This window comes from Capricornis sumatraensis, chromosome 2, assembly GCF_032405125.1.
Source record: "Capricornis sumatraensis isolate serow.1 chromosome 2, serow.2, whole genome shotgun sequence".
Taxonomy (NCBI): Eukaryota; Metazoa; Chordata; class Mammalia; order Artiodactyla; family Bovidae; genus Capricornis; species Capricornis sumatraensis.
This window is the reverse complement of record NC_091070.1, coordinates 213,692,778-213,707,232: the sequence shown is the minus strand read 5'-3', so window position 1 is coordinate 213,707,232 and position 14,455 is coordinate 213,692,778. Positions and strand designations below refer to the sequence as shown.

General features: G+C 49.9%; 1 protein-coding gene across 1 annotated transcript in view; it reads right to left on the bottom strand.

The window, feature by feature from the left end:
• Positions 1–238: 238 nt before the first annotated feature.
• Positions 239–14,455, bottom strand: part of SAG (S-antigen visual arrestin) — a 29,913-nt gene continuing 15,696 nt past the window's right edge. The window contains exons 9-15 of the mRNA XM_068964939.1: positions 13,302–13,374; positions 10,811–10,948; positions 8,653–8,730; positions 5,900–5,923; positions 4,005–4,060; positions 1,372–1,387; positions 239–347 (exon numbers count right to left, since the gene is read on the bottom strand). Of these exons, the coding sequence (XP_068821040.1) occupies positions 239–347; positions 1,372–1,387; positions 4,005–4,060; positions 5,900–5,923; positions 8,653–8,730; positions 10,811–10,948; positions 13,302–13,374 (494 nt within the window). The remainder of the gene's footprint in view (positions 348–1,371; positions 1,388–4,004; positions 4,061–5,899; positions 5,924–8,652; positions 8,731–10,810; positions 10,949–13,301; positions 13,375–14,455) is intronic.

Here is a 14,455-nt window from a genome sequence, read left to right as displayed (position 1 = left end):
TCTCCCCCAACCCACTCTCCCATGCCCCCGCACCCCCAGGCTCCAGGCTGCCCCTTGCGCATTACTAACTCACTCAGCCTCCCCAACAAGTCAGCTTGACTCACAGTCAGGGCAGAACAAACTTTATTTCTGTGAAAAAGACCCACATTTTGGAATTTAGCATCACTAAAGGGCTAACTTGGAGCCCTAGCTACCATGTGGCTAGCAACCCCGCATCCCACGTCCTGAGCCGGCCTCTTCACTCATCCATAGCCGCCTCCTGGTCTGTCTTCTCTTCCTTATATTCTCCTGCATCTTTCAGATTTTGGCGAGCAAACTCCTCAAAAACAAAATTTTCATCCTGAAAACTAAAATAAAAACAAAGAACATTTTGATCAAGGCATGTTCTTTGGAGCTTGTGATGAAATCTGGAGGAAAAACAAGGTTCTTGATCTTCCTTTTGCAAGAGGAACCCATCAAGATTCTCCCACTGATGCGACGGGGGACAAGGCCGTCCTCCTCCTAGCTTTCCGTGTAAAATCGCTTTAGCAAACAAAAATATGAAACAATGAAGGAACCCACACAGCACACATACATGCTTGGGATAACTGTGTGTGTGCATGCGTGCACATGTGTGCGTGTGTCCACATGTGTGCATGCCCGGATAGTAGGGAGCAAAAGGAAAGCCAGGGCGTGCGCCAGTGTTGAGAGCGTGGGGCGTCTACAGAAAGAAACCCCCCCCTCCCCCGCCAAAGGGGTGTGTTTTTGTGCAGGTCTTAGCCTATCAATAACCACTGTTATGGCTGGCCCGGCCCTCGTGGTTCCTGTTAGGATTGCAAGACGCCTTTCAGCAATAACCATCCAGAAACTTTGAGAAAATAAAGGTTTATTACTTACAGGACCTGGAAGGTACACAGCACACCTTGGACCACACAGCAAAGTCATGGATAAAGAGAGCTCAGGGACACGGGCCTGGGGTGTTCTGCCTTTATTGGGGTTGAGGCAGGGGGGCTCTAGAGTTTCGAGGGCTCACTCTTTATTGGTGAGTTTTAAAACAGAAGAGAGGAGAATTTAAAGCGTACCAAGACAAAAGAACAAGTGGCTCGAAGGATCTGCTACTGAAATCAACCGAAATCTCTACAACAGAGGTGCCTCAGTGGGGAGAGCCAGCCTGGCTGGGATCTAGTCCTGGGGCTGGCAATGTGTCTATTCAAGACAGCCGTCGCTGGAGTGGATGCCTCTTTGAAGTGGATGCCTCGGCAATCAAAGCCTAAGTCAGGCACTTGCATTTCAAAAAAAAGAAGAAGAAGAAACACACGCAAGTGTGAAGGCTCGCTCTAGGGTTGCGGAGGAGGAGGTCACAGAACGGGGATAATGCCGGGCAGTGCTCACCTTTCCATGGCGCTATCTGCGAGCGTGGAAGAGAGGAGAGACATCTGTTAGCATCTGTCCTGTCTAGCAGAACTCTTCTTCCTTCAATAGGTCACTTTACAGGTGGAGCAATAAAAGGTCCAGAAACGCATTTCATAAAAAGTGCATGTCATTCCTGCTTCTTGGCCAGGTCCCCCTCAGAGGGCCTTTCTCCCTGCATTTTTGTTGTTTTTGTTAAAATAGTCATTTATTGATTTGGCTGCTCAGAGTCTTAGTTGCAGCATGTGGGATCTGGTTCCCTGACCAGGGATCGAACTTGGGCCCCCTGCATTGGGAACACAGAGTCTTAGCCCCTGGGCCACCAGGGACATCCCTTTCCCTGCATTTTTAACCATCGTTTCCTCCAAAAGTTGCCCCCGCAACCTGCACCTCCCCAGACGGAACAGCCACAACCTCACCTCTAGACCCTCTCCCTGCTTAACCTCACCCCCTCCAAGGCTGGGCTTCTCTTTTCAAAGCCTTTCTCCCTACAACATGTCCTTTGGACCCTGTCCAGGTCAGAGCCCCCGGGAGCTGTTAACAGCCCACTTCCCATGTGGAAGTACACCGGGGCCACCTTCCACATCCTGCTCTCTAGGGGTGAGTCCTGGGACTTGACAGCGAACCTGCACCCCAGTGGCTGTTGGAGGGTGAGGGGACCTACCAAGAGGCTGATGCGTCAAAGCAACCCCGGGCAAGAACCATCCTGGACGCCCCCCTTCGGTGCTGAGCATAAAATTATACTAAGTGCGACCATCAGCCTTGAAGAGAGTCAACACCTGAATTCTGTAAGAATGCTCTAAACAGAGGACAGTAAAAACTCAGTAGCATTTCTCTAGCACTTACTGCATACAAATCACTTGGCGTCTAGCCCTGGCAGGCCTTCTTCTAGTTTATGCTTCCTCTATTTAGCATCTCCTCGTCTAGACTCAGGGAGTCAGGGACCAGGCTAGTGAGAGAGATATGAGTGTGCATCTGCAAATTAAACTTGGGACGCATAAACCTCAGGGAATCAGAACCCCTAGTCCGTGGGGGTAATTTGTTCTTTCTCCCTGAAATCTGACAGTATGAAAGATCATTGTCTTAGCCTTGATGTGGTAATATGTTCATTGTAAGGGCCATAATGACTGGAACATGAAGACGTCATACCCAGGAAAGGAATAACCCCACTTCCCCCAAGAGAAGTCCTAAAGTCTGTTCACAGGGCCAGAAAAGGATCTGACACCAGCGATGACATCTCCTCCGGTCATAGTTTTAAAACGGCCTTTTAAAATGTCCTTGAAAGGGACCAGAATGCATCTCAATCTCACAGAGTTTAAAATAGTGCTTTAATGACACAAGCATAAATGAATAATAATAATAAATATGGTTAGGCTGTGTGTTTTTCCCCCAAGGGAAGTTTTTGCCAAAGCACATTGAGTATTTGAATCCAAAATATTTGGAAGACATACTTTGAGACAAAATAGTTTTGAGACAAAGCCAAAATGATTATGGGGGCTCATTCTGATGTTTAAATGCTGTCTCACTATCAGTGTAGAAAGGCTTTTTATAAAATATAAGAAAAATAAACCCCACTTGTTTACACCACTTTTACTTAAAATGTTCTTAATTACTATAACTCTGGAGGGTTCTCATCCAGACAGGTCCATTTTTCTTTCCTGCCAACTAAGCCACCTTAACACACAGTGGAGAATTCTTCCTCAGAATTTCTGAGATTGCGTCGATATTAATTTTGCTGGTTCACTTATCTCTTTCGAAAGAGCTGTGCTGCGCTGTGCTTAGTCGCTCTTTGTGACCCCATGGACTGTAGCCCGCCAGGCTCCTCTGTCCCTGGGATTCTCCAGGCAAGAATACTGGAGTGGGTTGCCATTTCCTTCTCCAAGGGACCTTCCCGACCCAAGGATCAGACTTGGGTCTCCTGCATCACAGGCAGATTCCCTACCATCTGAGCCACTGGAGAAGTCCAACCCACGTATCATACAATTCACCTATTTACATGCATAGCTTTACAAGCTAAAGCCCTCTGGTTTTTAGCTTGCTCACAGAGCTGCACAACCACGGCTTCATTTGGTTTTAACATCCATGCAAGAGCCAATGGATTGACATTCAAAGGAGCCCAGGCATTAGGATACCAGCCTGATCCTCGTTTCTAGTAACTTCTGTATTCTCATCACAACTGCCACTCTCAAAAACACTCACTTTCTAAATTCCTGTTAATGCTCCCAAATGAAACACGAAAGCCTCAGGCTGTCAAATTTATCTTTTGCCTGAGTTTTCCTTAAATCTCAACCCAAGTCTATTTACAGCAAAGCGTCTGCTTTTAAATCATTCCTAACAAAACCTAATGAGATAGCCCGCATCCAAGCAAGGATGCTACGTCCTCCGGGCACTCACTGGAGCTGGACAAACCGCCTGGACCACTGGACGAGCGCCCTGACATAGTCGCTGAGCCCTGGTTTCTGGGAGGGCCCAGGGCACTTGAATGTGGCCAGCAACCTCGCATGCCTGGCCCTGTCCATGCCCAGAGATGTGGTCAAGGAAGAACTAGCAGAGGCTAAGTAAGAAATCCGCGGGTGGCGAAGGACTAGAGAAAGCCAAGACAAGGCGTGACTGACCTGGGTCCTCTGGCTGAGGATGCATGAGGCGGAACGGCACCTCAGTGGCCACTTCACTAGAAACAAAGGAGGCAGAGCGGTCAGGATGCACACGGTTGTAAATGCACAGCTGAGAGCTGTGGTTGCAGAGCTTCGAGAAAGATCCCCAGGCCTCAGCTGAAGGAGGACTCAGCGAGGTCCAAAACAAAACAAACCAGAAATCAGGAAGTGGTCAGGAAGGGATTTTTAAATGTATTCCCTGGAATGTGGTCCGGAAACTCCACTTGCACGAGGCTGAGGCGGCCAGGATTTTGGGGTCCCCCTTCCTCCTGGTTATTAGTTTCAGGGACATGCTAAGTAGTGGGACGTCTAGGGACATAATGTATGCTAAGTCAATTCAGTTATGTCTGACTCTTTGAGACCCTGTGGACTGTAGCCTCCCCAGGCTCCTCTGTCCATGGGATTCTCCAGGCAAGAATACTGGAGTGGGTTGCCATGCCCTTCTCCAGGGGATCTTCCCAACTCGGGGATCAAACGTACGTCTCTTGCAATGGCAGACGATTTCTTTACCACTAGTGCCACCTGGGCTCCCCTCGTGGCTCAGAAGGTAAAGAATCTGCCTGCAATGCTGGAGACCTGGGTCTTATGGAGAGCAGTCCCTTGTGATGAGCAGAGTCCAGCCAATTCCAGAAGCTACAGGACTTTGAGGTAGCTTGGAATTTATACAGAAAAAGGAGGGCAGGGAGTCAGGAAGGGACAGAAGGAAAATCTGGACACAGGAAGAATGGAAAGGGGTCGGGGGGTCGGGGAGGGGACAAGGGTTACTCCCTGTTTCACCCAGGACCCACCGCCTCCCACCCTGGGGTCACCGCTTTGGTCAAATCTCATCTGTTGCTAAGGTGCCCTGGTGGGTGCCCGTGTGGCCGGGGCCTCGGAGAGAGGTTGCCCTGGCTCCACGGGAGGGGGGGCCACAGGAGTCAGTGACGGAGCATGTAAGGCCAGCGCCTGCCTCAGACGCGTCTGCCTGCTGCCTCTGTGTGCCTGATTTAGAAGCCCGCCGTCGCTATTCACAAAGGCCCGAAGGTGGAGACAAGCCAAGGGTCCACCCACAATGAATGGATGAACACAATGTGGTCCACTCGCACCGTGGACTGAATCTCAGCCACAAACGGGAGAGAAGCACTGACGACAGGGGCACTGTAAACGCGCCGAGCGGAAGCTGGTCCCGCGGGGACAAGTGTTGCCTGATCCCGTTCTTGTGAAATGTCCAAATGAGGCGAGTCTACAGTGAAGGCAGATTAGCAGTTGCCGAGCAGTGAGTGGGGAGAGTGGGAGAGATGGCTCCACAGGCACGGGGTGTCCTTCTCGGACGGGCAGAGGGTACAAGAACTGGAGAATCTTGACAGTCACGCAACTCAGCGAGTGTCCTTGACGCCACTGAACTCTATCGTTTGGTGTTTTTTTCTGTTTTGGTTGCACCAAGCAGCGTGTGAGTCTTAGCTTCCCGACCAGGGATTGAACCTGTGCCCCCTGCATTGGAAGCACAAAATCTTAACCAGTGGACCACCAGGGAAGTTCCTGAACTGCACGGGTTTAAAAGGTTAAAATGGTTATGTATATTTCACCCCTGAACACACGAGCGTACACACAGGGGCAACTGCATGGATTGTGCCTGTTTTCTGAGTGTGTCTAATCTATGTGTGTGTCTTCATCCAGGGGCAGACCTAGCTACAGTCTCCACGAAACGTCCCAGCCTCACACCTGTCAGCCAAGGTTTGCACAGTGTGAGCGGGCAAGTTTCCCTACGTCGCTGAGCATGGCACTGGGAAACCGGATTTCACTGTCCTGTTTTAAACCCCAGGTTTGTCCCCTTCAGACCCTGGAATCAAGCAGAGAAGGACAGTGACGAGGCTTACCTGGAAGTGAGCTCTCCCAGAAGGCTAGGAAACAAAAACACAAACAGGGCTATGGAGACTGTCCACGGTGTTAACACGGCCCTCCTTGCCGCTATTCAGAAATGGATGCGTCCCCCTCGGGCCCTTCATCACCCACAACTTTCAGGATCTTCGTGCTCCTCACGGTGCACTCCGCTATTCCTCTCTGCTTGTGACTTCATGTCTTTCTCAAGCGGATTAGTTAAAAAGAGGAATCACTTAGGTTTAAGCCCTAAAGTTCAAGAATAAACCCCAGTCCAGAATTTCTCTCGTGGCCACAATGGTCACCATGAAATACCTGCTAAACGCTTAGCTTGACTGCTACATTCGCCTCTGTTTTAGAGCCTCTCAGAGAAAGTGAAAGAAAGCACTATATACTTTATAGATATAGATACTATATCATATATATATATCATTTCATATATATCTTGTCCTTGCTGCAGGGCATTTTGGATCTTAATTCCATAGCCAGGAATCGAACCTGGGTCCCTGGCATTGGAAACACAGAGTCTTAACCATGGGACTGCCAGGGAAGTCTCAACACTATACGCTTTGTAAAACAGGACAACTACAATGTTGTGTTAACAAAATCTGCAAAATCAACCCATGTTCTACTTTGTGGTCCCAACCAAAATTTGAGGAACTCTTTGTCCACTGAGACTTATAGAATAAACACATAGATTTGCCTTGATGGCTGAACTACCCAGGACTCATTAAGGTAAAATGCCAGAGCCTTTGGCAATGGAATTTCAAAAGGAAAATGAGAAGTTGAGTTTTTCCCTTTTGATGAGATTTCTTTCCTTTTTTTTTGGACCATGCCACGTGGTATGTGGGATCTTAGTTCTCCAACTAGGAATTGAACCACACCCATTGAGTTGGAAGCACACAATTTTAATCATAGGACCGCCAGGGAAGTCCCTTGATGAGATTTTTAAATTGAAAGAAATTGAATTCAAAAAAAGATGGAAAACCATTTCCTCAGAACTATGAGATATCTGTGCTGTAGTGTGAAAAGGAGACTCCCCAGTCCTGTAATGACTTGGGGGGCAAGAAGGCCCCCCATCATGGATGGAGCCTCCTGAGATGCACTGTGACCTCATTTCCCAGCTGCCATGCTTTTCTGAAGAGAACTAGAGAACTCTTCAAGGAAATTAGAGATGCCAAGGGAACATTTCATGCATGGTCTCAATAAAGGACAGAAATGGCAGGGACCCAACAGAAACAAAAGATATTAAGAAGAGGTGGCAAGAATACACAGAAGAACTGTACAAAAAAGATCTTCATGAGCCAGATAAGCGTGATGGCGTGATCACTCACCTAGAGCCAGACATCCAGAAATGCAAAGTTAAGTGGGCCTCAGGAAGCATCACTATGAACAAAGCTAGTGGAGGAGGTGGAACTCCAGTTGAGCTATTTTAAATCCTAAAAGATAATGCTGTGAAAGTGCTGAAGTCAATATGCCAGCAAATCTGGAAAACTCAGCAGTGGCCACAAGACTGGAAAAGGTCATTTTTCACTCCAATTCCAAAGAAGGGCAATGCCAAAGAATGCTCAAACTACCACACAATTGCACTCATCTCACACGCTAGCAAAGTAATGCTCAAAATTCTCCAAGCCAGGCTTTGACAGTACGTGAACCATGAACTTCCAGATATTCAAGCTGGATTTAGAAAAGGCAGAGGAACCAGAGAGCAAATTTCCAACATCTGTTGGATCTTAGAAAAAGCAAGAGTTCCAGAAAAACATCTACTTCTGCTTTATTGATAACGTCAAACCCTTTGACTGGGGAGATCACAACAAACTGGAAAATTCTTCAAGAGTTGGGAATACCAGACCATCTTACCTGACTCCTGAGAAATCTGTATGCAGGTCAAGAAGCAAGTCAGAACTGGACATGGAACAGCAGACTTGTTCCAAATTGGGAAAGGAGTACATGAAGGCTGTAGATTGTCACCCTGCTTATTTAACTTATATGCAGAGTACATCAGGCGAAATGTTGGGCTGGATGAAGCACAAGCCGGAATCAAGATTGCTGGGAGAAATATCAGTAACCTCAGATATGCAGATGACACCGCCCTTATGGCAGAAAGCAAAGAAGAACTAAAGAGACTCTGGATGAAAGTGAAAGAGGAGAGTGAAAAAGCTGAACATTCAAGAAACTAAGATCATGGCATCTGATCCATCACTCCATGGCAAATAGAAGGGGAAACAATGGGAACAGTGACAGACTTTATTTTCTTGGGCTCCAAAATCACTGCAAATGGTGACTGCAGTCATGAAATTAAAAGACACTCCTTGGAAGAAAAGCTATGACCAACCTAGACAACATATTAAAAAACAGAGACATTACTTTGCAAACAAAGGTTCGTCTAGTCAAGGCTATGGTTTTTCCAGTGGTATGTATGGATGTGAGAGTTGGACTATAAAGAAGGCTGAGCACTGAAGAATTGATGCTTTTGTGGTATTGGAGAAGACTCTTGAGAGTCCCTTGGACTGCAAGGAGGTACCCGTAGTGTATGTGTTTTGCAGTCTGCTTTTCTATCTTTTTCTCTGTAATGTTACATCAGGCAGAGTTGTGAAACTAGACAAAGAGAGTCTTTCTCAAACCCTACCATGTAATGGGTAGAATTTGTGGACCTTTCTTGCTTTCTGTCTCCCAATCGCTGGGGAACAAAACCATTCAGATGGCTGATGGCCAGACAGAGCAGGTGGCATGTTGGGGCGTGGACACTCACCCTGACACCGTGAGCTTCACCTTGATCTGGTAAGACACCAGGATCCCCATGACGGTCTTGTCTATTCCCTCCTTTATGCTGTTGAAACAGAAAAGAAAAATGGAAGAATGCAGAGGAGCAGTAGGAAGCAGAGACCCGATGGAGCAACCCTTCTCCCTAGGCTCCCCAGGTGGGGGACCACCCTCTCCAAGAGACCAGATCATTCGTGTTCTGCTGTGTCCTCACTGGGGAGCTGGAAGGCAGCCCTGACACTGGGTGGATCGGGGGCTCTGGATTTATCATCATTCACTCATTAAGTTGTTTTGTATCCGACGCTTTGCAGCCCCATAGACTGCAGCGTGCTAGGCTTCCCTGTCCTTCGCTATCTCCTGGAGTTTGCTCAAACTCATGGGCTTCCCAGGTAGCTCAGTTGGTAAAGAATCCACCTGCAATGCAGGAGACCCTGTTCAATTCCCAGGTCGAGAAGATCTGCTGAAGAATGGATAGGCTACCCACTCCAGTATGCTTGGGATCCCTTGGTGGCTCAGCTGGTAAAGAATCCATCCGTCTGCAATACAGGGGACCTGGGTTTGATGCCTGGGTTGGCAAGTTCCTTGGAGAAGGGAAAGGCTACCCACTCCAGTATTCTGGCCTGGAGAATTCCATGGACAGTATAGTCCATGGGGTCACAAAGAGTCAGACACGACTGAGCGACTTTCACATTCATGTCAGTTGAGTCGGTGACACCATCCAAACATTTCATCATCTGTCACCCTCTTTCCCCCCTGCCCTCAGGCTCTCCCAGCATCAGAATCTTTTCCAATCAGTCAGCTCTTCTCATCAGGTGGCCAAAGTATTGGAGCTTCAGCATCAGTCCTTCCAATGAATATTCAGGACTGATTTGCTTCAGGATGGACTGGTTGGATCTCTTTGCTGTCCAAGGGGCTCTCAAGAATCTTCTCCACAGCATCACAATTTGAAAGCATCAACTCGAGGCTGGGGACTAGGGGTGGGCTTTGCTCTACCACTGACTGACCCAGTGTCCCTGGCTGAGCCTCTCATCTGGTGAAACTTCAATTTCCTCATCCATGAAATGAGTAGAAATTCACCTTCCTTACCAAAGAAAGCATGGAGAGACGGGCGTGTTTACATAACACTCCACGAATCTCAGAAGATCTTTACAAACACACATGTCATTTTGACCTTTGTGATTCCTCACCCTTGAGTTCCTGGATCTAGGGTGTTGTCTCCCTGTTTGCCTATCTCCCAGAGCATCACAGACATGCTTAGAATCTAACACGCCAGCTGGAAAATCGTCCTCAGAAACCCTTTGATTCCCACGATCCTGTTTTTTGCTTGACGTTCACTGCCCCAACTGTTCATCTCAGAGCTTTTCCTGGCAGCATCACCTGGAGGCGATCGCTGGGGCCGTGGGTCACACAGGATGGGGGTGGGGTGGTATGGGGAGCTGGCAGTAAGCCCCGAGCCTGGTCACAGCGCCTACCCCCAATCCTCAGGCTCATCCGCACACACGCTGCCGGGAGCAGAAGCCCCAGAGGGCGGTGAGGAGTAGCAGGGGTATTTGACTTAGAAGCTTTGATCTAGTTTCTACTGGATCCGCTGGCTCAATTCAGCCCAACATTCTGCGCTGGGTCAGCAGATCAGTGCTTAGTTTCATTTAAATTGAGCTGACGTCCGTAGCCCTCAGGACCCCCTGTTCCTTACCGTTCCAGATGGAAATGAATAAATGATGTTTCCATCCTTCGTGAGGCACTCAGTTCAATGCTAGCTGATGCTATTTCTTAGAGGTACTAGCTGACTTTTCTGGAGCACTCACTGTGTGCTGGGCCCCACATTTGATGTGGCCTTTCTCCTGTAATCCATGTCAGCTCTCATACCCTACGGATGGGGAAACTGAGGTCCTCGCTCAGACAGCTGATGCAGTAGCCCAGACGGTCAGCAAGGGAGCGGGGTTCGGCCAAGGCTGTCTCCAGAGCCCAGAGCTGTAGTTGCTACGTCATAGCAGGCACAGGCGAGGGATCCCTACTTGGGCCACTGAGCGCTGGGTTTGCATCGCCGGCCACCACACCACATGCCAGCTGTGAGCCCAGGACTGGGATGAGAAGGGGCACAGACCCCTTCCCCCCACCTCCCCCAGCACTGAGTCTCGGGGGCTCACATGGTGCTGGAGGCCAGGTTCGTGTCCTCATGCTTGATCTTCCCGTCCAGGGCGATGCCCCTTCTCTCACGGTTGTTGGCCAGCAAGGGCACCAGCGTCAGCGTCTTGGTCAGCGAGCTGTTTGGTGGCACTCTTTCCCTGCAGGAAGAAACATGGTGGATTTAGCCAGTTGCTCTCACAGGCTTAAGGCCACCAGGACCCCCAGGAGGCCTCGTCTACGCTCACACAATTCCCAGAATCCACGTTCCCCACGACTCGTGGGAAAGGCAGCCCGGAGGGGCCGTGCATGTCTTATGAGGAGGAGGAGAGCATGAGCGACGTCTCACAACAGGCTGGCAGCAACCTTGGAGCGTTTCTCAGCCTGCTCCCAGGGCTGAATTTCTGGAATGTTCTGTGAGGTGAAGTGGGACTGACTGGCCCAAGGGTCAGGGACCACACCCAGTTTCCTCCCGAGACTGCATGAAGCACTTGATGGGCTGCAGGGCGACTGGTCAGTGCCAGCAGAGAGCCCAGGCTGGGCGTTGTCCCAGCCAGGAGGGGGACGGGAGTGCCCGGGAGTCTCCCACGTGAACTGGACAGACTGGAAGGTTTGGAGTTCATAGCAGCACAGGCTCTTTCTCCCCCAGATCACCTCCATCAACAGCCGGGCGGGACGTTCCCCAGCATCTGATAGACACAGGGACCCCCTGCCAAACCATGCGCCTGGGTGCAGCGGAGGGCACCACAGCGTGGTTTCCCCAGGTCGGGCAGCATCCCCGGCTCACAGAGCAGCATCGGAGGCTGGAGAGTCAGCTCTGCCGCCCGTCCACAGGCTGCCCCCAGGCCTGTGCCAACAGCCACCACGCAGCCTCTCGGGCTCTCCAATCGCAGAGCCCAGGTGGGCTCTAGCCATGTTCCTGGCATAACCTTCATCTTTGTGCCCGGCCAGGAGAAGGCAGGGCCCCGGAAGCCCTGCCCAGGGAGCCAGCCTCGGGCCCTTTTCTCAGCCTGCCTCCAGACAGCCCCACGGCCAGCCTCCTCAGTCTCCCTGGAGAGCTGAAGTTGGCTGTGGCTTCTCCAGCCTCCAAGTGCACACAAGAGGCTCCTGGGCACACCCTTTACAGAATCCTGCTTGAGACAAGGTGGCCCACATCCTTGCATTTGGGACCAGGGGGAATCTTCTCTTAATAAGCTTGGTTTGGGCAGCAGAATGACAGAAGCAGAAATTACCTTGTCAAGATAACTACAGTAGAAAGAGACCCCCGGGCTGCACTTGGACCATGGCCTGGACCAAAGACCCTGGACCAAAGCCCCACCTGGCCACTTCCCAGCACCTTTGGGATCTGGGACTGGATGGTAGGTAACAGCTTGGGCATCAGGGCTGACCTGGTTCCCAGGTGGCCCACCCACCAGAGCCCCTAAAGCCTCACTTTCACTCCCACATTTTTGAGGGTACCGAAGATGCTGTCCAGTTTTCTGGGACTCTTTGATGCAAAATGAGCTGAAAGGAGGACCAGATAATGGGGTATATTAGGGGAAACCTCAGCTGGGGACCATTTCCTCCTATTGCTATTGGGCACATGCCAACAGGTGAGCCGGGAAGACTCCCAGGCACCGGTGTGGGCAAGGATGCCATCTGAAAGTGGAACTGACCCTGGGCCTGGCCTGGCAGTGGCAGTCAGCGGCTCATTTCCTGCCTCTCTCCCCTGAGATGTAAACTCAGGCCAGGTTCTGCTTTAAGTAACACTTTATCCCGAAGTGGCCTTTTAAGTATTATGTAATGTTTTCTTGCTGAATCTGCTGTCTTTCCTCACCCCACCGCCTTCCTCCAATGATGAGAGTATTTTTGTCATACAATGGGGCTTGGAAAACAGGAAAACACCTTCCCAAATGACCCTTCCTGGGTGGGGGGGTGGTAACCCCCCGAAAGCTGTGTGTTAAATGAACCTGAGTGCCTAGCACGAAGCAAAACCGGCCAGGTCTCCTGCTGCACCACGAAGAAGCCATCACAGGATTCTCACTTGGGTTTTATTGTTTGTTTGTTTTCCATTTGATTTTTATTCTAATGGAGGGAGAAAAGTCACTCATGACTAGTGGTGGAGTACTGAGAGAGCATTCTAATCTCCTCGTCATGGGTACCAGATTTTCAAATTGTGGAGATCAAAAGATAGAGACCCCTCATGTGGGCTGACAGGTTATTTGATGACCTGCTCTGGGGGTCAGAAACAGTATCAGATTCCTACCCACTTATTTAAGGATCAATAGAAAGCTCTAGCCCTTCCCGCTTGTGACGATTCAGGCTTCATTTTTCTGCTCCCCATCATTTGCTAGCTCGACCCAGCTCTCAGAACTCCTGTGACTTTGCAGCCCTTGACGTGAGGAAAGGGGAAGGACGTGGCAAGCTGGGGAGCTGGCTGACCACTCTACTTCCTTCTTCAGCAATGACTGAAAAGGGGAACTTGACAAAGAAGCCGGAACCGCCCAGGAAATAGAAACCCAAGCCGCTACTCACTGTGTTTCCTCCGCAGCCACCGGCTTGATGTAATAATCGCTCGAGTAGAGAACCACGTTGGCCACTTGTTCCACTGCAAAGGGAAGACAGCGTAGGGAGGCTCGGGGTGAGGTCCTGCGTGCTGCCTTCCGGGGACCTGGTTGGCCTTCCCTCTCTAATGGCCATCTGAGTGCACCTCTCAGGCTCAGCTTCAAGGCTGAGATTCCTGTCCTGGCCTAGGCCAGGCTTCCCAGGCAACGCTAGTGGTAAAGGCCCTGCCTGCCAATGCAGGAGACATACCAGAGGCGGGTTCCATCTCTGGGTCGGGAAGGTCCCCTGGAGGAGAGCAGGGCAACCCACTCCAGTATTCTTGCCTGGAGAATCGTGCAGCACACGATTGTTTGTGGGTGTGGTGTGGTGAACAGGAAGGTGGGCTCTGGGGCCAGACTACCTGGGCTCAAATCCCCGCCTAGCCATCAGCACTGGGATAGTTACTGAGCTTCCCTGAGCCTCAATTTCCCCATCAGCAAAATGAGGGTGATAATTGCATCTAACTTATATAGTTGTTGTGATGATTACAAAGGTGATTTTTAATTTAATTTTTTTTGGCCCCACCTGTAGCATGAATAATTTCTCCAACCCGGGATTGAACCCACACCTCCTGCAGTAGAAGCATGGAGCTTCCTGGACCACCAGGGACACCCTCAAAGAGATGGTTTTTAATTTCCATGAAAATAAAATTTGAGAATCAAAAGAAATAATTTGTGTGAACTGATCAACACAGCGCTCGGCCTATACAAAGTTCTCAATATCTGGCTTCAGAAATTCAACAGCTTCTTTCAAACATTAGGGGTTCAGATGTTAGTGTTCATAAAATTTGGAGAAACAACTTAAAAAATAATTATCAAATGGTACTTTCTCCGTCCTGCTGCTTTGTGAAATACCATATGGAACACTACATGCTAAGTCGCTTCAGTCGTGTCCGACTCTGTGTGACCCCACAGACAGCAGCCCACGAGGCTCCCCAATCCCTGGGATTCTCTAGGCAAGAACACTGGAGTGGGTTGCCATTTCCTTCTCCAATGCAGGAAAGTGAAAAGTGAAGGTGAAGTTGCTCAGTCATGTCCAACTCTTAGCGACCCCATGGACTGCAGCCTACCAGGCTCCTCCGTCCA